The 27,775-nt window shown below is 44.7% G+C and overlaps 1 protein-coding gene across 2 annotated transcripts in view; it reads right to left on the reverse strand.

Moving 5' to 3' along the window:
• DLEC1 (DLEC1 cilia and flagella associated protein) overlaps nucleotides 1-27,775 on the reverse strand; it is a 53,625-nt gene that overhangs the window by 14,187 nt on the left and 11,663 nt on the right. For both annotated transcript variants that reach the window (XM_061585735.1, XM_061585736.1), the window contains exons 10-28: nucleotides 27,630-27,766; nucleotides 27,403-27,495; nucleotides 24,153-24,243; nucleotides 22,799-22,961; nucleotides 19,631-19,823; nucleotides 18,415-18,473; nucleotides 16,666-16,837; nucleotides 15,215-15,308; nucleotides 14,410-14,540; nucleotides 12,240-12,398; nucleotides 11,910-12,049; nucleotides 11,258-11,408; nucleotides 11,061-11,171; nucleotides 7,993-8,111; nucleotides 5,714-5,893; nucleotides 3,116-3,183; nucleotides 2,769-2,920; nucleotides 2,125-2,234; nucleotides 9-79 (exon numbers count right to left, since the gene is read on the reverse strand). In XM_061585735.1, the coding sequence (XP_061441719.1) occupies nucleotides 9-79; nucleotides 2,125-2,234; nucleotides 2,769-2,920; nucleotides 3,116-3,183; nucleotides 5,714-5,893; nucleotides 7,993-8,111; nucleotides 11,061-11,171; nucleotides 11,258-11,408; nucleotides 11,910-12,049; nucleotides 12,240-12,398; nucleotides 14,410-14,540; nucleotides 15,215-15,308; nucleotides 16,666-16,837; nucleotides 18,415-18,473; nucleotides 19,631-19,823; nucleotides 22,799-22,961; nucleotides 24,153-24,243; nucleotides 27,403-27,495; nucleotides 27,630-27,766 (2,394 nt within the window). The remainder of the gene's footprint in view (nucleotides 1-8; nucleotides 80-2,124; nucleotides 2,235-2,768; nucleotides 2,921-3,115; nucleotides 3,184-5,713; nucleotides 5,894-7,992; nucleotides 8,112-11,060; nucleotides 11,172-11,257; nucleotides 11,409-11,909; nucleotides 12,050-12,239; nucleotides 12,399-14,409; nucleotides 14,541-15,214; nucleotides 15,309-16,665; nucleotides 16,838-18,414; nucleotides 18,474-19,630; nucleotides 19,824-22,798; nucleotides 22,962-24,152; nucleotides 24,244-27,402; nucleotides 27,496-27,629; nucleotides 27,767-27,775) is intronic.

Here is a 27,775-nt window from a genome sequence, read left to right on the forward strand (position 1 = left end):
CCGCTTACCAAAGGGAGTGGGGTTGTTGAGCCGGATGTACCGTGAGACGGTGTCCCCTCCAGAGATGTGGGCTCCAAACCTGGCAAAGAAAAACAGCTCATACGTCTAAAATTTTGATCTTTCCATGAAAGGGGGCCCATGAACAGTACAGAGCAAGGCAGCAGCTAAGGGCACGCCTCTACACCAGGGGTTCCCAAACTGTGACCACCAGTGGTCTGTGAGCTTCATTCAGGTGTTTGTTGTTGTTGTTATGTGCCTTCAAGTCGATTACGACTTATGGCGGCCCTATGAATCAGCGACCTCCAAGAGGTGATCTGTAGCATGTCTGAATTACATATTCATACTAATTTTAATGGTATGTTCATGGCTTCTTTTATTATATTTTATTGCATTACAATTTGATTTCTATACAATTTATTTCAATACAAGAAATAAAAGCAGCAATTAAAATCTAACTAAAAAGCATACCGCATCTAGCACAGTGCATTACAAGTGCTACAACAGGCAGAAATTTTTTTCAGTGGTCCGCCAAGACCCTCAGCAGTTTTCAAGTGATCCATGGGTAAAAACGTTTAGGAACCATTGCTCTACACTACAGAACTGGTTCCACTACCATCTGCTCTCCTCAGGGATCCCTGGGAAATGTAAACGGGTCAGAAGAGCTTGGGAGGTTTAGCAGAGAATTCCATCACCAAAAAGCAGGTATAAAAGTATGTCAGATGTGGCTGGATGTGTACAATGCTGCTCCGAGACAAATGTGGAGGTGCATGGATGTCCCAATGCACCTTTAGACCACTCTCTTCTGAGGAGTGCACAGCTGGCTGAGAGCAGGCAGTCATCTCCAAAGGGCCAGAGTCCAAAGGCTTAGTCTGCTTGTGAAGCAGCCCAGCAGCCTCTATTCCCATTGCCTTGGAAGGACCTTGGTGTAGGCTTCTTGCACTGTGGCCGCTAGAAGGACCATTGCTGGTGATGAGTTGGATTCCCCCCCCCATTGGAGGGAGGGGAAAACAAGGGATTCTCTGCATCCAGTAGGTGCGGCCAAATTGAGGCTGACCTTCTGAGAGAAAGCCTCACTAATGAATGTAAGTTCAATGGGGTGGCAAGATGTGCCTTCAAAGGTAGGCATTTCATGTTCCTCAGGCGTGGCAGTTCAGGAGTGAGCACGATCATTTTCAGCAGGCTATATTTAACACAGAGAATGCCCTGCTCTTTGTCCGCACATGCACAGTGTGCATCATTCTCCTAGTGCTGTGCATAACTGGCATTCTGAGATGGGGAGGATGTTGGGTATTTTGTATATTTGGAGTGCACCTCAAGCGGAGTTCAAGTGTATTGAGAAATTGCTTTGAGATGCTTCATAAGCAGCGATTCAGAAATGAAATAAATAACAGCAGCAGTAACTTCACGTGACTGAACTTTGCCTACCGCCATTCCAAATGGGAGCACCTTCCACTCCACAGGGGGAGAGGTTTTAGCTATTGCCTGTGGTTGGAAGGACGTGGGAAGAACTGTGGGGTAAACAGGGTTTCTTTCACCAGGAGAGATGGGATGCTGCCAGACTCTGTGGTGATGGTGTAAGCTTGGACTCCATGATCACATCTACTCACAGAACAAACCCTGTTGTGGGGCAATAAAAACAGCCCAACTCAACTGGGCATTAGCACACATTTGACACACAACGGGCCTATTAATGCAGACGAGAGATGTGCTAGAATTCTGCCCAATTAGGATTTGACACCGAATTTTCCATTAATTCACTTATTCTCTATCATTGTGGATTGGATTTTTATGCAGCGATTTTCCGTGGTTATTTTCTAAAATGGATTTAAAAAAAACAGCATCTAAAATAACAATATTAAGAATGATAATTTTATTGATATTTCCTTCCATTTATCTATTTCCTTTAAAATTACCAATATCAATATTTTTTGCAAGAAGAAAAAACAGATCAGGAAAAGCAGCAGCTAGCAGACAAATAATGGCCTTGAATTGATACCAGCCTGTTAGGTCAACAGAATGCTTCCGAACTGGCACCAGGCAACAGATCCCATCCCTAATGCAGACATAGCTTTAACTGCACTTAAAAGTTCTCAAAAGCCTGGCAAAGAGCAGCTGAATTTTTACCTGATTATGGGTGCTGGCATTGGATGGTTTGGTCCTGTCACCTGCAAGAAGATTGGGCAGCCTTTCACAGTCATTTGGATGGGAATCAACATAGGCTCTGATTCTCCCACCTGTACAAAATAATGTAATTTACTTTTTAATATGCAAATAAACCATGAATCTAGCTGTCAAATTATGAGGCATCCTGAGAGACAAATGAATTTGCAAGCGCTTTTTTACTTTCTGCAAACAAGAAATCAGATATTTATTGCAGATAAGTGATTGCACTGAATGATTCTGAGCACCTTCAAGGCTCAGTATGCATCTCCTCATCCCAGATTAAAACAAAGGGCCCCTCATCATTCAGGTGAACAGCCCAGACACAACTCCAGGATTCTTGGGTATGAATTATGCAGCCCATCAGAGATTAATATAAACGTTTACTTGGAAGTAAGTCTCACTGTGTTCAACAGGGGCTTATCCTCGAGAAAGTGTGCTTAGCATCACAGCCTACTGCGCAGTCTTATGCATGGTTACATCCCACTGTGCTCAGTGATGCTGACTCTCAGTTAAATGTCCTAAGATTGCAGCTTCAGCCTTCCCAACATCCAGGTCGAGGCTCCAACCACCGGACCGTGTTGGCCAGAACCAACCATGCCACCTACCTTACAGATGAGACTGTCCTCATATTGTCCCCACATGTTGTTATAGGCTGTTATTTCGACCACAAGTTCCTGGAAGGCCTTCAGGATTCCCGCAGAGGGGTGCACGTGGAATGTCGCTCCCTTCTCATGAGACAGCATGGCTGCCCTGAAGGCTGGAAGACCACAGCAGAGAAACACTTTGGCGGCAAGGCTCTTGTTGAGCTACCATTGGTTTCAACAAGACTTGCTCAGAAGAGCTTCTCTTTGGAATGTGCCCAGCAGCATTTTTTCATTTCCCTTGGCTTATCCTTCCACCCAGCTGCAATGTTTCTGTCCATGAGAACGTAACAATTCCAGATTATGCCTACCTGATTGTTTTTTCTTTGCAATCTGCAGTGTTACGTGCCTTGTTTTTTCCACTACTGTTTTGGTGCACCTTGGAGAAAGAAGATACCCCCAGAAGTGGAGGGATTTTGACTGAGAGGTAAGTAGACGACGATTTTTTAAAAAAGAAAAACACTTAACAAATAGAAAAGGTAAATAGAAGAGGAATAAGACACAAAAATGGTAAGAGACACCACAGGGAGGAAAGAAGCTTCTTCATATAGGAAGACGGCCTAGTAGGATGTGCTCCGAGGTGAGACAGGAAACGAAACTGAGCATCAGTGATAAGGGAGGAGCAAAAAACATTTGCTGGAGCGTTTCCTGTCTCTGAGCTGTAGGGGGAGCTACAGTATCCACTTGGAGACCTCTGTCATCCATAAGAGAAATGCCAGTGGGTGAACTTGGAGGGTTCAGGGGTTCCTTCAGATGTTATGCTTGAGCTTTCAAGGCATCTCTTCACCAACCTGGTACCCTCCAGATGTTTTGGATGACAAGTCCCATTAGCCCCAGCCAGGGTGGCTGTGCTGATGTGAACTGTAGTCTAAAACATCTGGAGGGCACAAGGTTGGTGAAGACTGTTACTCATTTTCAGTTGCAAATTTCAGTTCACCTGGGCGGCCTTGGGTAAGTCACTATCATTCAGACTTAATTACTCATCTGTAAAATGAGTATAGTACCAGTTTTCTTTACATGGTAATGTAGCTGAATCCAGTCAGCATTTACACTATATGGAGGGGTAAAGAACATGATCCAGCCAGCAAGCTAGATTCTGAACTCCCCTGCCCCCGGGCCACTTTGACAGGTGGGCGTGGGCACTACTTGTCAATCACCTGATGTTACCATGTGCCCCAACTTCAAAGGAAAGAATTAGGAGCACACTGCAAGTACACTCCTGATTCTTTCCTTTCTTCATTTGCAGCCTGGCTTGAACTCAAAGGAAGATCCCTGCAGCCAAGCCCAGAGAGGATTGCAGTCAGAGCTAATCAGCTGATCGGCACTGACTGCAATTTCAGCAGAGATCAGCTGCACTCGCAGGCTATCAAAACTCTGGAGTGCAATGAAATCCAGCGGAGGTTGTATTTGGCACCGTATTCAAAAGGTACTCAAGACAAGGAATAACCAGGAGCACACTTAAAGGCTCCCAATTGTTCCTTTGCACCCATGTTTCCACCTGCCCCACATCTGAGGCTTTCTGGGCCAAATTAGGACCTCTGCCAGGTCTAGTATGGCCTGTGGGTTGGAGGTTTGCCACAGCAGCTATATGGGAAAAAGCGAGGAGGGGGGTGTCTATTTAGCTGGGGACATCTAGGGGCCACTTCATTAAGATGGCTTCTATGAACACTGGTCCAATTCTTGTGTCCTATCCAATAACATTCCACTGAGTTAGCAGCTCCCATTTTCCTAATAAATACAAGTAGGATCTGCAACAAAAACATATTTATTTATTACATTTATATCCCACCCTTCCTTCCAAAGGAGCCCAGGGTGGCAAACAACAAACAACAAAATAATAAAAACATATTTATTTATTTATTTATTATTGAATTTCTTAGTCGCCCATCTAGCTGGCTATCTAGCCACTCTGGGCGATGTACAAAATAAACATACAAATACAATAAGCATTAAAAATCTGGAAACAAGAATAAAATCTAGCCCACCCCAAAAGCCTGCCTGAAGAGCCAGGTCTTCACGGCCCGGCGGAAACTCATCATAGAGGGGGCATGGCAGAGATCATTTGGAAAACAATTCCATTACAGTTGCCAGTGTTGCAGTGTATGCCCTACCCCTATGACGAGTGCTCTTGACGGGAACTTTGTAGTGCTTTTCAGATCACAGGGTGGGGTACGGGGGTGGAGGGTTGGATTTAAGAAGAGAGGAAAGGACTCCTCCACCTGAGGCCCTCTTCTGTTGTCCTATATAGCACTACAGGCCTTCGGAACCTGAGCATTTTATAGTTATATATAGTCAAAGGAAGGGTTCTGGACAGTGGGGAAGGGGAAAGACTTCATTTTTCCTTTCCTTCCTCTTGAAATATCCTGTACAGTGCAGGGAAGGGATTTTTTTTTAACCCCACAGCATGAATTCTAATATCCTTAATACAGGAGACTCAGTACTTTTGGAAGGGGCAACAGCAACTCCTGTTTGCGTTCTTTTGTTTGTATTCCAGAAGGAAGATAGAGTTAGGGTCCTCCAGCTGGCTAGGCTTGCCTACCTTTACTTGCGCTCTTCTCTACCTAACTTCCTTCCATTGTAAACTGATATGCTCAGGGAAGCTTATCTGCCCCTCCTTCCTTTGTCTTCTTCGACCATCCGAGATCTGACGGTCTTTGTCAGGATCTTTTGGGTTTTTTTAAAAAATATATTTTTCTTTTAATTTACAAATGTATGTAGTTCTGCACACACCTAAGCATCTCTCCCATACAGATGCCTCCAAAAGGCACTTGGTCATCTGAACTTTCTATCACTATTTATTATTTGTTCCCACCACAAATCAGGGCTAAGTGGAAGTAAACAAGACTTATGATGAGAATAAAGAAATATTTTTTCATTAAAAAAACCCAACAACCCCAAAACTGACTTACCCATCTGGTCCCTGTTCATCTGAGGGCACTGGACACGGTTGGCTGAAATAGTCAACCTCTATTGAGAACAGAGCAGCTAATTCAGAATGGTTGGTAATTATGAGCTGACGTTTTATCACACTCTTCAATGCAACTTCAGAGCCAAAGTCTAGCTTTAGATCTTGAGAATATTCCTCATCACTGCAGAGAAACAGTGAGACATTTTCAGAGACAGAAAGCGTGTCCAAAAAAAGGGAGAACACAAAATTGAGCTATTTTTATTTTATTTTATTAAATTTATATCCCGCCCTTCCTCTCAAAGGAGCCCAGGATGGCAACTATGAACACTGGGCTTCCGTTTAGCGGAAGTGGAAGCAAGATACTTCTCTATATCTTAGCTAATATAATCCCAAGCAGGTATCACTGGGATTTGAGCCAAGTTCACACGGAAGCTAAACTTCGGATTAAAGATGCAGCATTTTCCATCGCGATAGATTTGCAGGGTTTACACCTACCTGCCAAACCCTTCATTCCTGCTGTTTTCTATTCACGTTGGCATGTAAAGGTTTAGCATTGCTGTTTCCTTGTGCCCCTGCCCCCAAATTTACATGCTTACTCCCTCCAGAGTATTGCTAATGGAGAAGGGGAGGGAGGGTTGTTTCTTGTCAATTGCACGCTGAAGCCAGGGGAGAATGGGGGGAGGGCAATTGACATGAAAAACTTTTTTCTGTCATTTTCATTTCCTCCTGACATTTACAGGAAAAAAACCTTTTTTATTAAGTACAGTAGGGCCCCACTCATACGGCGGGTTACATTCTGGACCCCTGCCGAAAAGCAAAAACCACTGAAAAGAGGAACTCATTGAATAGAATGGTGTGTGACGCCCAAAAACCGCTGTAAAAGCAGAACAAGTGCCGTATGAGTGGGGCTTTAGTCTAATTGCATCTAACTGAGACCGCCGCATTAGCGAAGCACCGTAAAGTGGGGCCCTACTGTACCTATGAAATGCAATTTTTAGTGGGAGAGTGTGTGTGTGTGTCTGTTACATCGCTGCCCTGTCCAGTGGGATTTACTCCTCTGCATTTGTGTGCAGGCTGCAGCCTCAAACGACTACCCGATCCCTCTCTCCCTCCCATACTTCACCTCTTTCCCCAACTGCTCTCTTCACCCCCAGCCATTTCTACCTGTGTAAGTGATCTTGCTACACGTGTGCTCACACATACACACTGGCTGCATTTTCAAAAGTGTTCTTTCTCTCCATGGTTTTTTCTTTCTTTTCATATCTAAAGCTGCAATCCAAAACATCTCTACGCAGAAGTAAGTCCACTTGCTTCAATGGAACTTACTCCCAGATAAGTCTGTATTGGATTGCAGCTTCATCTTCCGTTTGCTTAATCAGGTCCTTGAAGCTTCAACTTCAAGCCCTCTGTTATCTCTTGTTTTGATTAGAGTCTCTCTGAAGCCATTTGTTTACATTTCAACTTGATTTAAAGTCATTTTCCTTCAGTTTGCAGTCCACCCCTATACCCTCCCCAAGCTATAGGGAGAATGCCCAGAGCGGGATTGCAAACATTAAACAGTAACGTGCAATTGCTGTTGCTTTCCCTCTGCATCTTTCACCACCTCCGTGCTGCTGCTTTGCAAATGCAGTAACGGCAAGACAGGAAAGCAGACAAGGCTCCTTTTTCAGTAATTTCTTTCCCAGTTGCAGTTCTCTCCCCCCCCCAATCTCTTGAGAAAGGACCTCGCCCCAAACCCCCTTCAGTCATTACCACCCTTCTCTCTCTCTCTGTCTCTCTCTCTCTGTCTCTCTCTCTCTCCCCCCCACCATCCTACATCCCTCAACCAAGAGACATTTCTGTTTCATTAACTGTCTCTTTAATGAGAAGGTGCTCTCTCTGGCCAGCTACAGAGAGATCTCTCTCTCTCTCTGTGTAGGTAAGTGAGAAGGAGGGAGCAACTTTTGTGGGGGGGGGGGAAGAGAGACGGAGCAGGCGATGGGGCATAACAGAGCCTGCCCACTAAAAAAAATGCGAAGTAAAGCGTCTACATGGAGGAGAGCAGCGAAATTGAGGTGGTTTTTCCTTTCCTTTTCACATTCAAATTGGATTTTATTTGATTCGGATGTAAAGGAGAAAGCAGCGACTTGCCTTCCCCTTGGCTAAAAAGTCATGTGAACCCTGTGAATCTAACAGGCACGCGAATAGCATGATCTCACACTGTCCCCGTGTGAACGAACCCAAGCTCTAGTAATGAGCAGCTATATTATCTTAAGTTATTTGCTGTACAGTTTCCGTTACCTGTCAAATGGTATAGAGTATGTGATCTGGAGCCCCTTTACTTTGCCAGAAATAGCCAGAAAGAGGGGATCCAACATATCTTCAATGCTACAGCACAGGACCAGGTCACTCAGCTTCTCCTAACATAAAATGGAATAGACCTCCTTGTAAGAACACCAAACGGGAGGATCATCATCAACAGCATGCATGCTTATCAGCACCAACGGCAGTATTCAATGAACTAATCGTGCTATAGCAATGGGGCTTTACACACCTCCTCCTTCCATGCATGCCCTGCACTGTCCCCAAATCTGTTCTGGAGTGTTGGGGGAAATCTCAGAACAGATTTAGGGGGCACACGGGGGGGGGGGAGGGAGGAGGAGGACAGAGGGAGAATGTTCCATCACACAGGGAGAAATCTTAGTGCGGGTGGAATGTTTTCCTTAGCGCTACAGTGAATACAACCCCAAATCTTTTTTTTTTTTTTTCAATAATTTTTATTCAGATTTTCATAAAACATACAAGACAAAATCATAAAACATTCAAAGACAAAAAACAAAATCAAAAATAGTTAAACAAAAAGAAAAAAAGAAAAAAAAAAACAAAAATAAAAAATAAAGAGTAAAATATTGACTTCCCATTTGTCAAAGATCAAATCAGTTATAAGTCTATAATATATAACAATCCTGTCTCTTAAGTCATATTATAAAATCACTTTCCTCCAGTAGTTATCTTACTTAATCATCAAATCTCATAAACATTACTTTATTCTTTCCACAAAAAGTCAAAGAGAGGTTTCAATTCTTTAAGAAATATATCTATCAATTTTTTTTCCAGATAAGCATATCGATTAATCCATCTCATTACTAATTATGATAATCTTATTGTCATAACCATAGTCAAAATAAACATTTCAATTAATCCATCACATCAGAATCTGTTAAGTTCAGTAATTTCAGTAGCCATTGTTCTATTATCCCTATTAGTTCCATTTTCCATCTTCCATCTTCAGTAGTCTTGTTAAGTCCAGTAATTTCAGTATCCAATCTTCCATTATCAGTATTCCATAATAATCTTGCTGTCAAAGCCATAGTCATATAGTAAGAGTCTGATGGGAATTACCTCTATCCCAAATATTTTCTTGCCATCCATTCTGAATAGGTTGCTGAAATACTGCTGTAAAATCATATCTCTGTTCTTTTTTTCAAAATACACTGGGTCATCTCTTGAAAGTTTTTCCATTGTCACATGGCTGCAGTTAATTCCATAGATTTTCTCTATATTGGGCTCCATCACATCATTCCAGTCCAGAAGATTATCCATGCCATTGATAACTTTATCTCTAGAATCTTCATTAATTTCTTCAGAGATAACATTGAGTTCCAAACAATAGATTTTATTTCTAAAGTCCATAGACTCCAAGTCTTGTTCCTGTTCCACGTTTGTTCCAATCTCCGGGATCTCCTCTCTCACAGGGACCCCTGTTCCAGTCTCCAGGGTCTCCTCTCTCACAGGGACCCCTGTTCCAGTCTCCAGGGTCTCCTCTCTCACAAGAACCCCTATGTCTTTAATCTCCTGTGTCTCCAAACAATAAATTTTGTTTCTAAAGTCCATAGACTCCAAATCTTTTTCCTGTTCCACGTTTGTTCCAATCTCCGGGGTCTCCTCTCTCACAGGGACCCCTTCCAGGGTCACCTCTCTCACAGGGACCCCTATATCTTTAATCTCCTGCTTCATTTTACTCAATTCAATTTTCAGCTCCTTACAACCCTGTCGCAGGTTTTGTTTCGTTATCTCAATCTCATCCATTATTTTCTGAAACATAGTTATTTCCAGCTTCTCAGCCACTTTCTTAATTGCCATTTTAAAAGAAAAATATAGGAAAACCACTTCTTATTTCAGCAACAATTGGGTTAATACTCCAAACTTGGTGACATCACAGTATAAACAGAGCAGACAGCCTTATCTCTCCATGTTTAAGTAAACAAAATGCAGTTCCCAGGATCGAAACAATTAATGGCGGTCGTCAGAAAACAGATTCGTCAAAATAAAATAGACCAAAAAGAGAGTAGTCTCAGGCAATATAATATTCTTCAAAATAAAAATCTGGAATAGAAATCCCTCTTCAGTGTATATCTTTAGAATGCAAATCCAGGACAGCTTTTTGCAACAAAAACAGAGATAAGCTATTAATTAGTGAGTAGCAGAGAGAAGTTATGGCTCCCCAGTGAGATGTCAAAAACCGATCAATCTGGCAAATCTCTTTTAAACAGCAACAATTTAAGTCAAGTAAAAGAAAAATATAGAAAGAAGGGTGCTTGCCTGTTAGTGCGTTCTCTCTTAGAAGATAAGATGAACGTTCGCTTTTCCAGATAGAGCTTGTTGTTAAAAATCCGTCCCACCTTCGTCGGCTGGACCTCGTCCCATAAATTAATGAGATCTGGTCGTCCCAACAAAAATAGGCTTTGAGGTTAATCTCTTCGTTTCTCCCTACCCGGGAGAAGTTTAATCAGTCAAAAAAAAGAAAAAATCTGACTGATATATCTGAATAAGCTTCTTTTGAGGCAGGAGCCCGTCTCAAAAGCAGGCACAGGCTAAGTCACCCTTCCCGGAAGTCGAATACAACCCCAAATCTTGAGGCAACACTATGGTGTCAAGTCAGCCCCCCCCCCCGCCCATTTAACATTTTATGCATGCTATAATGTAATGAAGTCCATGGAATAAGAAACAGGGAAGGCAGTTTTTGAGGAAGGAGGGACAGGAAGCATCCATACAGAAACAAGACTGCCTTGGAGACCAGTTTTGCCATAAAAGAAATAATTTGTTACTTATTTGGTTACCATTCAACACATATCTGGCCCTCCCATGTCATTTGCAGGTCAGCTTTTAGTGATTTAAAAAAAAAACCACAGTAAAAATCCAACAAAAATTAATCAACAATCAACAATAGCAAAAAAATTAAGTCGCAGTTATAAACACTGGGACAGCTGCAGCAGATTTGACCAATCAGGAATCATTGTAAAAGGATGAAACAGCAATCACAATATTCTTTTGCGGTTTTGAGAGAGGAGTATTTCTAAAACACTGACCTTAATATTAGTAGTTATCATCACACGAAACTCCATAATTTCATTGGGACCCAAAGTGCCGCTTTCTGGAGAGATGCTGAGCACGCAGGAAGAAGCCTGGCTTCCAAGGAGCTGTCAGACAAATCAGAACGGCCAGTCAATTAACAAGAACCAGCTGGATATTCTTCCGACTAGCCAACAGTAGAAACACCACTGACCTCCCCCCACTGGAAGCATGTTGGGAGCAGCGTCTGGTTAACAAGCTGGACGGTTGCTTCTGCGGGGATTCCAGCGGAGAGATCAAAATTCAAATGACTCGACAGGAGGCACACGTGGGGAGTCTGAACTTCCACAGAAACAGGGATGTGACTGGAAACAGAAAGGTACATGCGCTCTGGCACCATTACTGACAGCAAATAAATTTTTATCATCGATGGCAGAACAGTTCAAAGCAATTTGTGAAATTCGGCCCTCCTGTCTGCCTCTTGGCTGAAACTGTCCCCTTAAGATTGCCAAGGTTGCAATGATATTGGAGAACCTTGCTGGGAATCATTCTGTCAAAGGTATAGGAGCCCTTCTGAGCGTACACAGCCTTTTCTGTTCCTAAGACCTGTTCAGAGAGGGGACAGGGCAAAGTTCTCCACTACAATTCCTTTCAAAACAATCCTAGCAGAGCTCAGCAGGGATCCTGTCCACTTGTGCGTCTGGGGGAATTGGACGGTCCCTCCCTCTGGAGTAGATCAACACTACTGGGCCCTGCCTGCAGCCCTGAGGGAGGTTGTCCCTCAAAGGTCCTGGAATGCCCTCCAGGGGAGCCAGGAGAAAGTCCATCATTACCAAAATAGTTTCTATCCCATTTCACGTCCTCACCTTCCAACTCCATTTTCCACTTCCATCTCTAACACAGTCTGAAGATGCTGACAGGTATATGATGTAAACAAAACCGATATGCTGCACTTGCCAAGAGGGCACAATTCTCCACTAGGTGGCTGAACTGTGAAGGGAGAGGCCTGCAGGGAGAAAACTGAGAGCCAATGTAATCCACTGAACAGAGTTCTGGGTGTTTCTGTTCAATGCCGTGTCTTTGGGCACAGCATTGAAAGGGGGATCTCCAAGTTTTGTCCTCCCAGTCCTATCGGCCCATCAAACAGATGACTCGGTTTGAGAAACTAAGACAAAAAGGCTCTCAGAGCAACTTACCTCTTCATTTCTTTCTGCTAAGCACTCAGGGCTTTCCTGAATCTTCCAGTTTCCTGGCAATTGACTTAGATTTTCTATCTCAAAAGTGAAGAGGACTTTTTCTCCCAATTTAAGCAGGCCCAAATCAAATGACGGGACATCAATGGAAAGAACAGGCCCCTAGGAAAAGTGAATCAAATAAATAGGCCAATTATCATTGCAAAGCGCCTGATGGAAGGCATTCAAGAGAAAAGATTTTGCAGGCTCAAATTTGCTTAAACCACAACATTGTGCGAAACACTAGGATGGAGCCTTTGTTGTGAACACACCATACATTTAAAGCACATGACTTTCCCTCAAAGAATCCTGGAAACTGTAGTTTGTTAAGGGTGCTTGGAATTGTAGGTCTGTAAAGAGGGGTAGACTATGGTTCCCAACATATGTAAATGTACTGCCTTCAAGTCGATTCCGACTTATGGTGACCCCATGAATAGGGTTTTCATGAGGCTGAGAGGCAGTGACTGGCCCAAGGTCACCCAGTGAGCTTCATGGCTGTGTGGGGATTCGAACCCTGGTCTCCCAGGTCGTAGTCCAACACCTTAACCACTACACCATGCATACTTTGGGGGAAATAATGTGCTTTAAACGAGGGCAGCCAAGTCGAATGGAACGCAACAACCACAGGGGCAGGAGTATACCTCTTATCACAGAACACATGCTTTGCATGCTGCAAGTCCCAGGTCAAATCCTCAGCATCTCCAGTTAAAGTATCTTGGGTATCAAGGCTACCAGTTTAATATCATAAGCAGCTTTCTGAAGACTTTTTGCTTTGAAAAATGGGACTCTAAGTATCCCAATTAAAACAACAACAACACTGGGAAAGACCACTGCAAGTGAGTTAATCCTGGACCTGCAAAAACAAAAACAAAACCCTGATCATAGGCCAAAAATACCTCTGCTGCAACCAGAACCTGGGAGCCACTCTATGCCTCTCAGTGCATGCGACAAGGCCTCAAGAACAGGAGAGTGATAATATTACTGTCCCCTCAGAAGACAGGAAGCTGCCTTATACACACCCAGACTACTTGCCCATCTAGCTTAATATTAGGGTTGCCAGGTTCAGGGCCTGAGTCTCATCCTGTATCTTTAGAAGAGAAAGTCAGCCAAGTGCAGGTGTTCTTGCAACCCTGTAATGGGAATAACCACAAGGTGGAATTCTCCCTTCCCCCTGCACAACTTTTAAAGATACAGAAGATCTCTTGGTTGTCAGGCTCACGGCCTCGAAGAGGTCTTCTGTATCTTTCAAAGTTGTGCAGAGGGAAGGGAGAATTCCACCTTGTGGTTTTTCCCATTATAGGGTTGCAAGAACACCTGCACTTGGCTGACTTTCTCTTCTGCTAAAGATACAGGATCAGTCTCGGGCCCTGAACCTGGCAACCCTACTTAATATTAGGCACAAAGGAGGCAAGCAGGTGAGTTTCCAGGTGTGGCTGGACTCCAACTCCCATCAGCTCCAGTCAGCAGTCAGAGATTATTGTTATTATTGTTATTTCTTACCCACCCTTCACCATAAGGTCCCAAGGCAGGTTATGGCAATTTAAAAAATACAATATTAATGAAGATAGCAGTTGTAGTCTAACGATATCTGGAGGACACGCATTGCCTACATTACCAGCAGTGTTTCTCCAGGGTTTCAGGCAGAGGCCTTCCCCAGCTCCACCTGAAGGCCTCTGCGTGCAAAGCAGGTGCTCTCTCACTGAGCTGCGGCCTTTCTCTGCTTCCTGGAATGCTAGAGGCTTTGCAGCCTACAGAGAGAGGCCTCCCAGTGCTATGCTTCTCTGCCAATTCCTAGAGAGAACTGCAGAATCCATTTCAACAGTGGAGGCGCCGATTTCACTGGAGCAGTGAATCCGCTCCGGGTTTTAGCCCCAAAATACAAGAAGCTGTCTGAGGTGCCTCCGACAGCTTCTTGAGAGTCTGGGCTAAAATCCAGAGTGGATTCACTGCTCCAGTGACATTGGAGCCACCAGTCTCCATGGCATGTCAGATGCCTCAGTTTACTCTGGAATTGTGATGGATCCAATGGCTCCATTCTCTGCTCTGCCCAAACGTTTCCGAGCAAAACCTCATAGTTCCATTCATCCCACGTGCCATTATAACAAGGCAACTTCATAGGTTCAGATGTTCCCACCTTAAAATCAGCTTCCACGTGCAATACCACTGGCTCTTCGGAGTGAGCAATTTTACACTGCAGGTCATGGCACGAATGTCCAGGTTTCCCTCCAGTAATAATGAACTCAAACTCTTGGGATTCATTTGCCCCTAAAGAAGACAAACCTGTTACTTCTGTCTGGAAAAATAAACACCATTACTGTTCTTTAAAAGCCCAGTGATTCCCCCGAGCCTAGCATAGTTACCCAAAGCACATATCGTGATCCTCTCATGATAGTGGCATACACACGTCTTTCCTCCCTCCGCCTGCACATTCTTAAAATGTGCCTCAGGGTTATTGGAGAAAACTACGATAGGGGTCCCATGTAAGTCATCATGGGCAGGGGAAGGTATGATGCTTGACGCTGGACAAGCCAAGTGAGAAGAAGGGTGGTGGTGGGGGAAGAGATCTCCAATCTCTCCCCACTTCTAGTCCTTCCTCCTTCTAACAACAGCCCTGTCAACATGCCCTCTAGCCTGACAGAGCAGCTTTTCAAATGCGAGGTCAGTCCACAATTAAAACACTCATTTATTATTTGATCATGGATGGGGGTGGGGAGAAGATCACCAGGTATGTATTACTGAGACCTGCGCAGGTGTGATGGGTGGAGTGTGCCTGACCCAGCTGTGTCTGTCCAGGTACCCAGTACAACAGTAGGCCAAGCTAGAAGGCTGGAATGGGGGTTGGGCGGAGATGAAATTTGCGGCTGTTCCTTCTTTCTCACCAGAAAACCACTTAATTAATGCAAGGTGTGGATGACATAAAACAGACAAAGAGAGTTTACCTAATTTTCCAGAGCAAGGTTCAACTTCAACTATGTCACATTCGCTGATTTTCCCCCATGTAAACTTGACTGATGATTTGCTGTTATTATACATCTAGAAATTCAAAAAATGAAGAGACAATCAGTGTCATTATATGGCACAAATCACCATTTCCAGATTTCTGAAGTAGCCTAAAGAATGTGCGTCAAGTAGATATGTAACACACACAACCACAGGCTAGGGAGGAACATCAAACTTCATTAGTGTTAATATGTGAGTATGAGAATATTTAGAATTAAATGGTAGCAGTGGAGATTGAAAGGATTGTAGGCAGTAAAGCATCAATACTTGTAACAAGTAACCTGAACCAGTGGGGGGTGATAGATGAAAAGCAATCTATTCTTCCCTCACTGACTCCTTCTTTACTAACCACTTGTTGATATGCAGATTGCTTTTCTCAGGTTTTACTTCCTCCCTCTTTCTTGTTTGATAGTGTTAGTGCGTAAGTGTTATGACTCCACAATGTCTATACTCAGGGCCGGTTCTAAAGGGCGGCCAGGTGGGGCACTGGCCCGATGGCCCCTGGAGCTACAGGGGGCCCCTCAGCTGCCCCTCCGATGATCCACGGCCCCCCACGCACCCCCACCTACCCGTCTGCTGTCTTTTACCATTGCCCTTAACGAAGATGGCGGCCACGGTTTCCCTAAGATACTGAAACCCCTGCCGCCACCTTAGTTGATGACAGAGGTGTGTGTGTGTAGCATGCACGCGTGCCACCAACAAACATGGCGGTGGAGGTGTCATCCCCTTAGGGAAACCGTGGCCGCCATCTTCATTAAGGGCAATGGTAAAAGACAGCAGACAGGTAGGTGTGGGGGTGTTGCGTGCGTGCATGCGTGCACACACACACACGCCGGGGGGCCAGCACAAGCTGATGCCCAAGGGCCCCGGCATTCCTGGAGCCGGCCCTGTCTATACACAGAATGGCTTTATTTCCCAGAAGTAATAAACCATAGGTTCCTTTATTCTTTCAGCCACCACTTATCGGACTATTCATTTCTGCACTCTGCTGCTATATATATGTCAAACTTCAATAGGGATAAAAAAAAAAAGCAGGAACCTTCAATATACAGGGCATTAAGTGGTGGTGACCCTACCCGTGATAATAAAAATGTAGGATCTTACATCTAGATAGAGAGATTTTTAAAAGTAAAAACGTAGCTCCCTGCAGGCACAATTTAATCTGCTGGCATTATTCAAGCTGTACAGTTGTTTAGAATTTTGTTGTGCATGAGGGTGGTGGAAGAAGCAGAAGAGCTTGGACCAGTATTAAGTTTCCCCCCCAAGCGTGAGGACTCGTAACTTCATTTTCAGAGCTACACAAGACGTAGATTTCTCACATAGGAAGCGTGCAAGTGGACAGAACACACACAGCTTCCAAACAGCAGCAGTGGCCAAGGCAGAAACATACCTTAAATGTTCTCCTGACATTTACACCAATGTAGTTTTCTCCTGGGAGGATAATGGCATATGGTTCTAGAAGGAGCTGATATGGTTCCGTCTCTCCTTTGACGTCTATTTCCAAGGCAATCACATCTTCTTGGCGCCTTTCTCCACTTTCATACTGCTCCAGCTTTTCAGGACTGCATGGGGAACACAATTAGAACTGCTCTTATTGTGCATATTTAGGATAGTATTGTGCACGTGATTCTCCATCTGATAGCTCTGGGATGTATGCTGGCATTTCTCTGTTACAACAGTAGCTTCTAAATCATTTCATCCCCAAAGTGTCTTGTTAATAGCACTGGACAAAGACACTTTCAGTGAAGCAATCTGCTACCATTCTTTTGTCTCCCACTTAGGGCTAAAATATGTATTGCATTCTTCACCTTTCGCACAGAAAATGTGCCTGCACAGGCTACTTGAATTACGAAGAAAAAGCAGATCGAGATATCTGGCACCAGTTTCCCCACTAAAAAAAATCACATGCTTGTGCTGCCATCTGCCCCTGGGGATGCTGTTTCTCTTCAAAATAAATCTGGCCTCTTTTGAGCACAAAATGTAATGTTCAGTTTGGTCCTCATCAGCCCCTGCTAGGCCAAAGCAGTATGGCTAGCAACAGCTAGTACACGGAGGGGATAGAGAGGAAGGCGAATGCAGAAGATAACAGCACCATCTGGGCCAGACACGATTCATTTGGTGGTACAAAGCCACAATGCTAGACAGCTTCCTGGCACTGGTATGGCTGTCCTTTACCAAGAGGGGGAGAGACAAGGTGGTGGGGATGTTGATGCAGTGCAGCAGGAATCCTGGATTGGCTCTGCTGGACAGCCCCGATCTCCCTGCCACTTCACCCCTCTCAATCTTGTTCACTTTAACATCACTTGTCACTTTAACAGTGACATCGCTGCCGCTAAGCTAATGTTGTGATTCCGCTCACTGGGTACAGCTGCTTCTGATCAGAAAGGACCAGACCTAAAAGACCTTGCCACCCTAGTCAGAGGCAGCATGCTTCTGAAAACCAGTTGCCGGAAGCCTCAGGAGGGGAGAGTGTTCTTGCACTCGGGTCCTGCTTGCGGGCTTCCCCCAGGCACCTGGTTGGCCACTGTGAGAACAGGATGCTGGACTAGATGGGCCACTGGCCTGATCCAGCAGGCTCTTCTTATGTTCTTATGACCTTAAAATACATTAAAACAAAACAACATTAAAAACATTTTTTAAAAGCTTTAAAAACAACTTAAAAAAAGGGTTAAAAACATATTATTAAAGAAAACATATTAAAAGCAATTCTAACACGGACACAGACTGGGATAGGTCTCAAATTAAAAGGCTTGTTGAAAGAGGAAAGTCTTCAAAAGGCGCCGAAAAGACAGCAGAGATGGCGCCTGCCTAATATTTAAGTTCTGTAATCAGGATCTCCCATGAGATTAGGGAAGTTGTGCCGGCAGACGATGAGTAATAATCTTTTGGTCTCAAATCTATTTCATCCTCACCCAGCCCCCAAATCTGCTATTAGGCCATGGGAAGCAGATGGACCAGCGTGGGAGGGGGAAAGGACAGCACATGTATGTCCATGTGTGCTCTATGGTGCTAGATCAACCAAGGGGGAATGTGCTACCTGGCCACAAGCTTCATCTCTCGGACCGACACAGGAACAAGTATGCTAGTGCCAGAGGCATAATTTGAATACATTTTTACATGCATTTTGAATGTCACTTACAGAGGTAGTTCTGGGATATCTTCTAGCACAATCTGAAGCACGCTGTGATACTCCTTTAACTGTAAGGAAAAAAGAAAACCCAGAAAGATGGTAAAAACAGTTGATATAAAAATAACTTTGAAATCAATTTACTGCTTGTATTAACAACATTTGTCTCTGGGCTGCCGGAGAAAAAAGCCTCTCAGCTTAAACAGCTGACCTCTGTTGCTGAGAGTTCAGGGAAGACTGGCAGACATTTCACACATGACACAGGGGCAAACCTAGGATATTGGAGAAGTCCAGTGAAAACAGAAACAGGAGCGGAAATTCCTGGTCTTTGCTTACTCATCCCATGCCCAGAGTGGAACCCAATCCACTGAATATGATAGACATTCATTGTTGCTTTCAGTCCACAAATATGTGATTATGTCCCGTCCCCCCAATTTGCATTGTGTTTGCACTGAAATGAATGGGGCAGAATAACATCATGACAAGGTAACTTGCTAATTTATATAGTTAATTATGTAAATTATGCAAACTATGTAATTTTGCTGCAGCAGAAAGTGAGCCAGATAACATTGTCTTTGGGTGGAAGACGAATTGCAACAGAATGGAGACAGCGCTGCATGTGACAAATACAAGGCAGAACAGGAAATGATGCTTTCTTCCATCCCAAACCAAGGGTTGCCACAAAGTGTATACTCAACAGGGAGATGTAAGCAGCTACACCCTCCACCGGCATGCGGGCCCCAGAGAGTTGGGCCAAGGATGAATGTGGCCCTCATGCCAAAAAAGGTTAGCCACCCCTGGCCTATGTCTACATCAGGCCTGCACAACTTGTGACTCATCAACCCAAACTCAGCTCAGTAGCCACATATGAGGGCCCCACCGGGGGCTCAGAGGAATGTCTTGTTTTCGCTACCTATCTCAAACACCTAAAGCTAGGGGGTTCCAAGAACTTGCCTGGCAACAGCAAATAGCTAGTGAGCTGGGACTGGCTCAGCAGGTCATAAGTTAGGCAGGCTGGATTTATATCAGCCAACATATCACATACATAATGCAATGTAAAAATGAGTTCTGAGTGTGGACACATTGGCTTTTGAATTTCCGGACCCCTTGGTAGCAGCCGATTAAACTTTTATCCAACAAGCTGCACAGCACAGATGACACATACTGAATAGTAATCATCATCATCAAGCTGTGAGGTACAGTCAGTCAAGAACAAGCAAGGCTGTACCTTTTTTGGAAAGAAAGTGAGAGTAAACGAGTGATTGGTATGGGGATGCAGAACCCCCATGGCAGGAGTTACAGAGAAAGCTGACTCCGTCTCCAAGTTATACTTTATCTTGGTAAGGTCTGGTTTTCCTTCCAACATTAACGGCTGCAGATTAGGTTTCATTATCTGCCAGAAAAAAGGAAATTCCACGTGGCTAAACAAAGAGGGGGGGGAAAGAAATACATTCAGTTCTGTAGTTTTAGTGTAAGATCACAGACAAAAAAAAAATTAAAACTGCAATTTTATGCTACTTGTTATTTAGACCCCAAAATAATGGACGTCAAGAAAGGCCTTGCCTTTGTTAGTTTTTTCTTCATCTGGGGTTATAGAACCAGTGCAGCTAGTCCAAGAGTAATGGCTCAGTTCACATGTACTGGCTACCTCAACCTCAGTTTGGCCCTGGGAGATTGTACCTCTGTCATGGGCCCAGCAGAACGGGGGTGGAATGGACAAACGGCAGAGAAAGATGAGGACTCTGAATGGATTGACACTTCCCATGTTGAGCCACCACCGGGCACAAAGCACTCTGACAACTCTCTTGCTCTGGACAATGACAGTTCCGCCCCTGAAGCTCTGGTTAGCCACAAGGAGGCTCAGCCCAGCCAGGCAATTGCCACCCCGCCTGACACGTCTCCTCTACCCACGCCCACTCTGCCGCCTCCCAGCGCATCATCCCTCTCTCTTTCAAGGAGGGTCCTGCTGAGGCAGAGCAGCCGCCCTCAGCTTGCTCAGCAACATGCCCCAGCGGCTCCCCTGAGGTAGAGCTCTTGGGTGCCCACACACTCCCAACAGTGACACTCAGTTCACGCAAGTAGGGTTCCCGCCCAACCTTACTTAAGCTGGGTGAGGGCGTGTGTCTAGTTGCTGTGACATCTTAGTGCACTGTAGTTTAGTCTACCCTAGTAATGATGCTGAATCCTGTGTAACCTGTAAGTTGATTCATGAAGCACTGTGAACCAAAATCTTTTAAGAGACCTATTAAAGACAAACACAGCTCCTTGTTCGTGACTTACTTCAGGGGGTTTGAGGACAACCTCAGTCTTCCAAGCTCTCCTGCTCAGCCCATACACCAATTCCCTCCCTCACTCTCCAGTTCAAACAAACCATAATTTGCCTCCGAACCAAAATCAGAAGACTACATCATGATTGCTTCCCCCAACCCAATTCTGGTAAACTATGGTTTTTGGGGACCACAGTTTGCTCAGTTCAGAGGTAAGAACAAACAGTTGCCTGCCCAAATCAGGAAGTCAGGGAGGCAACTGATGCACGTGAGGTATGACAGAGGACGGAACATGCAAACTCAAGGTATGGTTGACACATGAACTAAAGAACTGTTTTGCTAAAGTACATATTGTACAAGGGAACTGCACTGTATTATTCTATAATAAACCTATATAATAACACAGCAAAAGCAAGAAATGTCAAGCCCATGCAGAATGTCTATTTGCATGCACCCCAAATTCCCACATGATGTGTGTTAATTCCCACCCCCAGCTTTATGTCCAACATGAGCCCCATCTCTCTCTATGAGATATGTTGACAAGGGAGCTGTTGTAAAGGACCGGGCAAGGCCTATCTCAAGTGGGTTTCCTGGAGCACCTGGACAGAAGTGAGAGATTTCTACCTCCAAAAGCTTCTGGGAGGGTCTTGCAAACAAGAAGCCTAGGAAGGTCCTGCTTCGGCCAATGATGGTTTCTTTCTCAAGTGACTTTGCTCCCAGAAGAGCATTCTCTCTCTCTCACACACACACACTTCAATGTTACATGTGCCCACGTGGCTGAGACAGGATATACGTTTCAATGCAAATGCATGTACTTTTGCGTGTGTGAGCATGTGCACATGTGAAAGAGAATATACATGAGGAGTTGCTGGGGTTTTTTAATCATTGCTTGCCAAAGAGAGAACTGGGCATTTACGTCTGTATGAGAGGATGGACAGCACCGACATGTAGATGTGTAAGAAAATGAGTCTCTGCACAAGGTTGCACGTGCACTCCAAAACAGCGATTTAGAGAACTGAAAGCCACGTGGCAGCCATTTAAAACTTATTGCACGGCTCCTGCAACTACGTGGGCAGGGGAGGGGAACAGCCATTGGCACCCTCCAACTATCCAGCTAAGCCCACAGCTCCTTGTTGGAACATACGATGCTGTCCATATAGCCCAATAATGTCTACTCTGACCAGCAGCAGCTCTCCAGGGTTTCAGGCAGAGAAGCGCCTATCCTACTGCCTGCTCCCTGTGATCCTTTAAACTGGAAATGTCAAGGATTGAACCTGGGACCTTCTGCAAGCAAAGCAGGTGCTCTGTGGCCACTGAGCTACACTCCCTCCCCAACCTCTGGCTGCAAGCAAGGAGGCCACAGCTCAATGCCAGAACACACGCTTTGGCTGCAGAAGGTCCCAGGCTCAGTCACTGGCATCACCAATTAGAAGGGGCAAGGCTGGGGAATATCCAGTGTGGTGTAGTGGTTAAGGTGCTGGACTACGACCTGGGAGACCAGGATTCGAATCCCCACACAGCCATGAAGCTCACCGGGTGACCGTGGGCCAGTCACTGCCTCTCAGCCTCAGAGGAAGGCAATGGTAAACCCTCTGAATACCGTTTACCATGAAACTTGAAGGCAGTCCATTTCATTTTCCAAGACCTTACAGAGCAGCTGCCAGTCAGAGTAGACAGTAGATGAGATGGGCCAATGGCCTGACCCAGTATAAGGCAGCTTAATGTTTGCAGGGGTGGCAACATTTGTCTTAACTGCACAGATGGTGGGCAAACAGATAGTGCTGTTCCTCCAACCTGATTGCAGGCATCATCATGTTCCCACCTTTTGAGCAGATACTACGTTGCCTCGTCTGAATCCATCCTAACTATGTACGTGCACACATCTCGATGAGAAGCCAAAACACCCCATGTGCTGGATCCAGATTAAGTCAGTTGTGCTTACTTCCCATTAAAATCAATGTGAAAAGTCGGCCATGGTTTTTAAGTCCCACTGATTTCAATGGGAATTAAGTGTTAACTAGCGCAGTCGTCTGGATCCTATTCTATGCTATTTGTAGCAAAGCCCACTGTGGCTTCTGCACAAAAAAGCGTTCCCTGCAGCTCATAAATAGCATCAGCATCATACATACGTCAGATTCCTTAGAACCAGAGTTTTCTCTGTCATAGATTTGGGATTCAAAGCAGCAAAGCGTATGAGATGCTGCGCTGTTACATCTACAAGCTCGCCAGGCACAGGGCTGCTTTCTCCTCCGGAAACAGACAAAAGTTTCAGACCTATCAGCTGTCCGAGCCCTGGAGACAAAGGAACGCAAACACCTGCTTACTCAAACACCTGCTTACTCTGCAGCACATATACACGACTGAGCTTACGGACTTCAGCAGGACTACCCAGCTGTACTCGAGCGGATGCGTGCCTCTGCCTGCCCATTTGAAGCTGTCACGCCACCACTGATCCAGTTAGCCTAGTAGAGGCGATCCCAGGGATGGGGAAGCTGTGGTCCTCCATATGCTGTGGGACTCCAAGTCCCATCACCCCAGCAGCATGGCCGATAATCAGGGATAACGGTGGAAAGTCACAGGTTCCCCATCGAACCCTAACTGGCAGCAGCGGTCCAAAGTCTCAAGTCATGTTCTGTTTTGGGCAATGGGCTCAGCAGACAGAAGTGAGGCTTCCATGGACAGCTCCCATGGAGTGCTCAGGCTGGAGACTCCAAGAGCAGAGCTCAAACGTTGTTTCATCATCAGTTATCCTCAGACTGAGCCTTAAATAGGAGCTGCAGCTCTGACTCAGTTGTCTGCTCTGCCTTTGGTGAGAGGAGCCTCTTCATTTAAAGGAGCCCAGCCTACTTTAGCAGCTGTTGACAAGAGCTGGGCACGTTTAGCCTGGAGAAGAGAAGACTGAGGGGAGATATAATAGCACTCTTCAAGTACATGAAAGGTTGTCACATAGAGGTGGGGTTTCTGAGCTAGAGCTAGTTGAGGAGGACAACACAACTTCCTTGGGCCAGAGAGGCATTGCATAACAAGGTTCTCATCCACCAATACCTCTGGTTCCATATGTACAAATGGGACTGGCTTGGAGGGCAGTTCCCTCTGCCACACCATATCCTTGGCCTCAAACCCTGATGAAGTGGAGTCGGACCCCAGAGTCATGACAGATGAAGGCCTTCCTCAGAGCTGACATCTGAGAGTGTTATTGGCGACAGCAAATACTGAAACCTTCCACATTGAAAGCATGAGCTCTAGCACAGAGCCACTGAATTAGTCCTGTGGCTTGGCTTGCTGACATGTGCTATCTGAGCAGATGAGGCTAAGGTGCTCTGACTGCATTCAGAATTGCCTCCACCCATCGTAGGCTGAGAAGGCCTACTGCTGCTCGCCTGCATGCGCAGCCCCCAAATCCTGGCACTAAATTCGTTTCAAATTAAATGTGCAAGGCACGATGATGCTAGCGGCAAACTCGCAAAGATGTAAGTGGCAAACCTGTCACAGTAATCTCGTTCATCTGGCAATTGTCACAAACGATGATATACTTCACCGACATCATTTTCGGTAAAAAGGGCATGAACACTACCTGAAAGAGAAGTTTCAACATCATGAAAAGAGAAATGCTCATCTAGGCTACACTACAAACTTTAATCAAACTCACTACAAACAAACTCAGGTCAGTATTATACCAGTTTACGTTGCGTCATAATTTTGGGAAGTGTGGTATGGAGAGGGGTGCTGTAATTCTCAGAGAGAGCTCTGCCTTCCACATCACCAGGGCGGGATATAAATCAAATAATAAATAAATAAATCACCACCACCTGAACTACAGTTTTTAAAGATGGAATGATTATGAAATCTGTTTAGAACAACACAACCTGTTCAAACCACAACAGTGTGAAAACCCTGACCAGCAGAAACCACTAGAAATGTGTAAAGTCTTATAAACTCTTCTGAATGATGCTCAGGTTCAAACTTTGGCAGGTCAATAACCCTCGTGAAATTATTGTTTCTCCTTGTGGAAAAAACAAAGAAATGCATAAATAGATACACTCTTCATTTTCCTAAATTATAACCAGGCTATGTACATTCCAGGAGTCAGCTGTCACACTGGGCAAATTCAGAATTTGGTACTGAACAGTGAATTCAGCATCCATTTTTTTTAAAAAACAAAACAAACAAAGCAAGTTTCTAGGCCTATTGAAATTCTGTCAGCAATGCTGTATGAAATCTCAAGTGCCATAAAGTAAGAGACAGAGAGAGAGAGAGCATGTGTGTGAGTGTGTGTGTAAAAGAGAGGGGGGGACTTTTGGTGGGGCTCCAGTGCTTTTCATGGCACTTTGCCCACTCCCTCCAACCCCAACCTTCAGGAAATGAAAGGGGAGGAGAGGTGCAGCAATTCCAACTATCTGACCTTGCACAGGATTCCAGAGGAAAGGACGAAGCAATGTAACTTCCTCTCATCTCAGATATCTGGCTGCGGGGAGCTTTGTTTCCTTGCTCCAGCCAGGGGAAGAGGAGGTGGAAGCAGAGTGATGGAGTGATGGCCACCAGCTTGGATGGTTGTAAAAGACGGTTCGGAAACTGCAGCTTGTGCAAAATGCAGCGGCCAGATTGGTAACAGGGACCAGACGGTCCGAACATATAAAACCGATTCTGGCCCGCTTGCATTGGCTGCCTGTATGTTTCCGAGCTCGATTTAAGGTGCTGGTTTTGACCTATAAAGCCTTACATGGCTTGGGACCACAATACCTGATGGGAACGCCTCTCCCAATACGAACCCACCCGTACAGTACGTTCAAGATCAAAGGCCCTCCTCCGGGTGCCTACTCCGAGGGAAGCTTGGAGTGTGGCAACAAGGGAGAGGGCCTTCTCAGTGGTGGCCCCCAAATTATGGAATGATCTTTGTGACGAGGCGCGCCTGGCGACAACACTGTTATCTTTTTGGTGCCAGGTCAAGACTTTCCTCTTCTCCCAGGCATTTTAGCATGTGTTTTAAATTGTTTTTATATTGTTTTAAATTTTAAAATTGTGTTTTAAATTGTTTTTAAAATATGTGTTTTAAATTGTATATTTGTTTTAATGTTTTTGATTGCTGTAAACCGCCCAGAGAGCTTCGGCTATGGGGCGGTATACAAGTGCAATAAATAAATAAATAAAATAGACAAATTCATAGTGGCTACGGCTATCAGTGGCTACTAGCCATAATGGCTATATTCTGTTTACACTGTCGGAGGCAGAATGCTCCTGAATACCAGTTGCTTAGAGTCACAAGTAGGGACAGCACTGTTGCACATAAAAGCAATTGTGTGTGTGTGTGTGTGTGTAAAATAGTATAACTAAAACAGCAGCGTAAAACAGTTCAAACCCAAACCAGCAATCCACAGAAAATGTAATATAAAATAATAAGCAGTGACAGTTTTAAAACATCTAGCCAAATACCATGAATTAAATTGTGAAGCCAAGAAGACCCTGCTCTTGAGTCCTTTTTTAATATTACATCTGTCTTAAACCTAAGTTGTGCAGACAGATTCACATCAAGAGCTGAGCACCCACTCTGACTAACCTGTCACTCTACATTCTGTCCTCATTCCTACAGCATGTCACAACAACCCAATCCTATATATCAGGGGTAGGCCACATGGTGCCCTCTGGATGTTGTTGGACTCCAACTCCCATCAGGTGCAGCCAGAATGGCCAACGTGCAAGGATGATTTATATTACTCAACTTCCACCCTGTTATGGAAATTTGTATATGCAGAGATCGTCAGCGTTCTCAGATGCGTGTGTGCCAGTGTGTGTATTTACCTAAGTAGCAGGCTTTTACCCTGCATTTAGATCACTGAGACTTAAGATGTAGCAAAATAAGAAAAGCTACTTTATTTATAGAGATACATAGTAGATAGAAAGGCATACCTAGTTCTCACTAACTAAGTTGGAGGCGCAATGCCCAGACATGGGTATTGCCCTCATGGCTTAGGAGAGAGAGAGCAGAGACAAAGGTGTCTCCTCTCTCCCGGACAGTTGAAGAAGAAGACAAAGGAAGGAGGGGCAGGTCAGCTTCCCTGAGCATATCAGTTTACAATGGAAGGAAGTTAGGTAAAGAACAGCACAGGTAAAGGTAGGCTGGAGGACCCTAACTCTATCTTCCTTCTGGAATACATACAAAAGAACCCAAACAGGAATGTCTCTTGCCCCACTTCCAACACACCCAAGATCCCAGGGTGGGTTACAACATGATAAAAACTATAAAATATATAATAAACAATCAAAACCACCACCAACTGATAAAATCATATGTAGAAAGCAAAACAATCATTGCACATTCTCCAAAGCTTGGGTAAAAAAATACCCCTTTGTAGGTTTTCCCCAATGCTGGGGCTGGGTATATAACATGGAGCAGGGAGTTCAAATGTTTGAGGGCCACCACAGAAAAGACCACCAGAGGAAAGAAAATTATGGGAGCTGGAGTCAAACTATATCTGGAGGGCACCACATTGACTACCCCTGCTGTATGAATTCTGAATGAATTGAGAGTCTGATGAATCCTGATTTGTTGTCGTTATGTGCCTCCAAGTCGATTATGACTTATGGCAACCCTATGAATCAACGACTTCCAATAGCATCTGTCATGAACCACCCTGTTCAGATCTTGTAAGTTCAGGTCTGTGGCTTCCTTTATCCTGATTTAGCATTGTAAAAATGGTGTATATATTCTGCATGAGTAAGAGTGCCAACAACTGACCTCAATTAGTGTAGACTGGCCTGGAGCTAGCTCAAAAACTGCAGGTCGAATCCCAAACGGTTCTTGCTCCACAAAACCAAAAGTGGCAACAGCCTTAGCATAAGAAAAGAGAACAATCATCATATAGTTGTACAAAATCAGCAATGTGGACCAACTTTCTAGATCAATGGGACTGAGGGCGTGGCAGTGGTGATGGGGTGGGGCGTGGCCTTTTTATTCTTACTTACCCGGAAGTGAGGTGGTGGCCACATATCCTCTGGCATTATGCAGAACTTCCCCACATTGGGCCCTTCATTTTTGCATAGAAATTCTGTAAACTTCACTCCGCCCACAAGGCAGGCTCCACAATCTAAAATGTGGGGCACTGCAGCAA

Source organism: Rhineura floridana, chromosome 10 (assembly GCF_030035675.1).
Source record: "Rhineura floridana isolate rRhiFlo1 chromosome 10, rRhiFlo1.hap2, whole genome shotgun sequence".
In the NCBI taxonomy this organism is placed as follows: domain Eukaryota; kingdom Metazoa; phylum Chordata; class Lepidosauria; order Squamata; family Rhineuridae; genus Rhineura; species Rhineura floridana.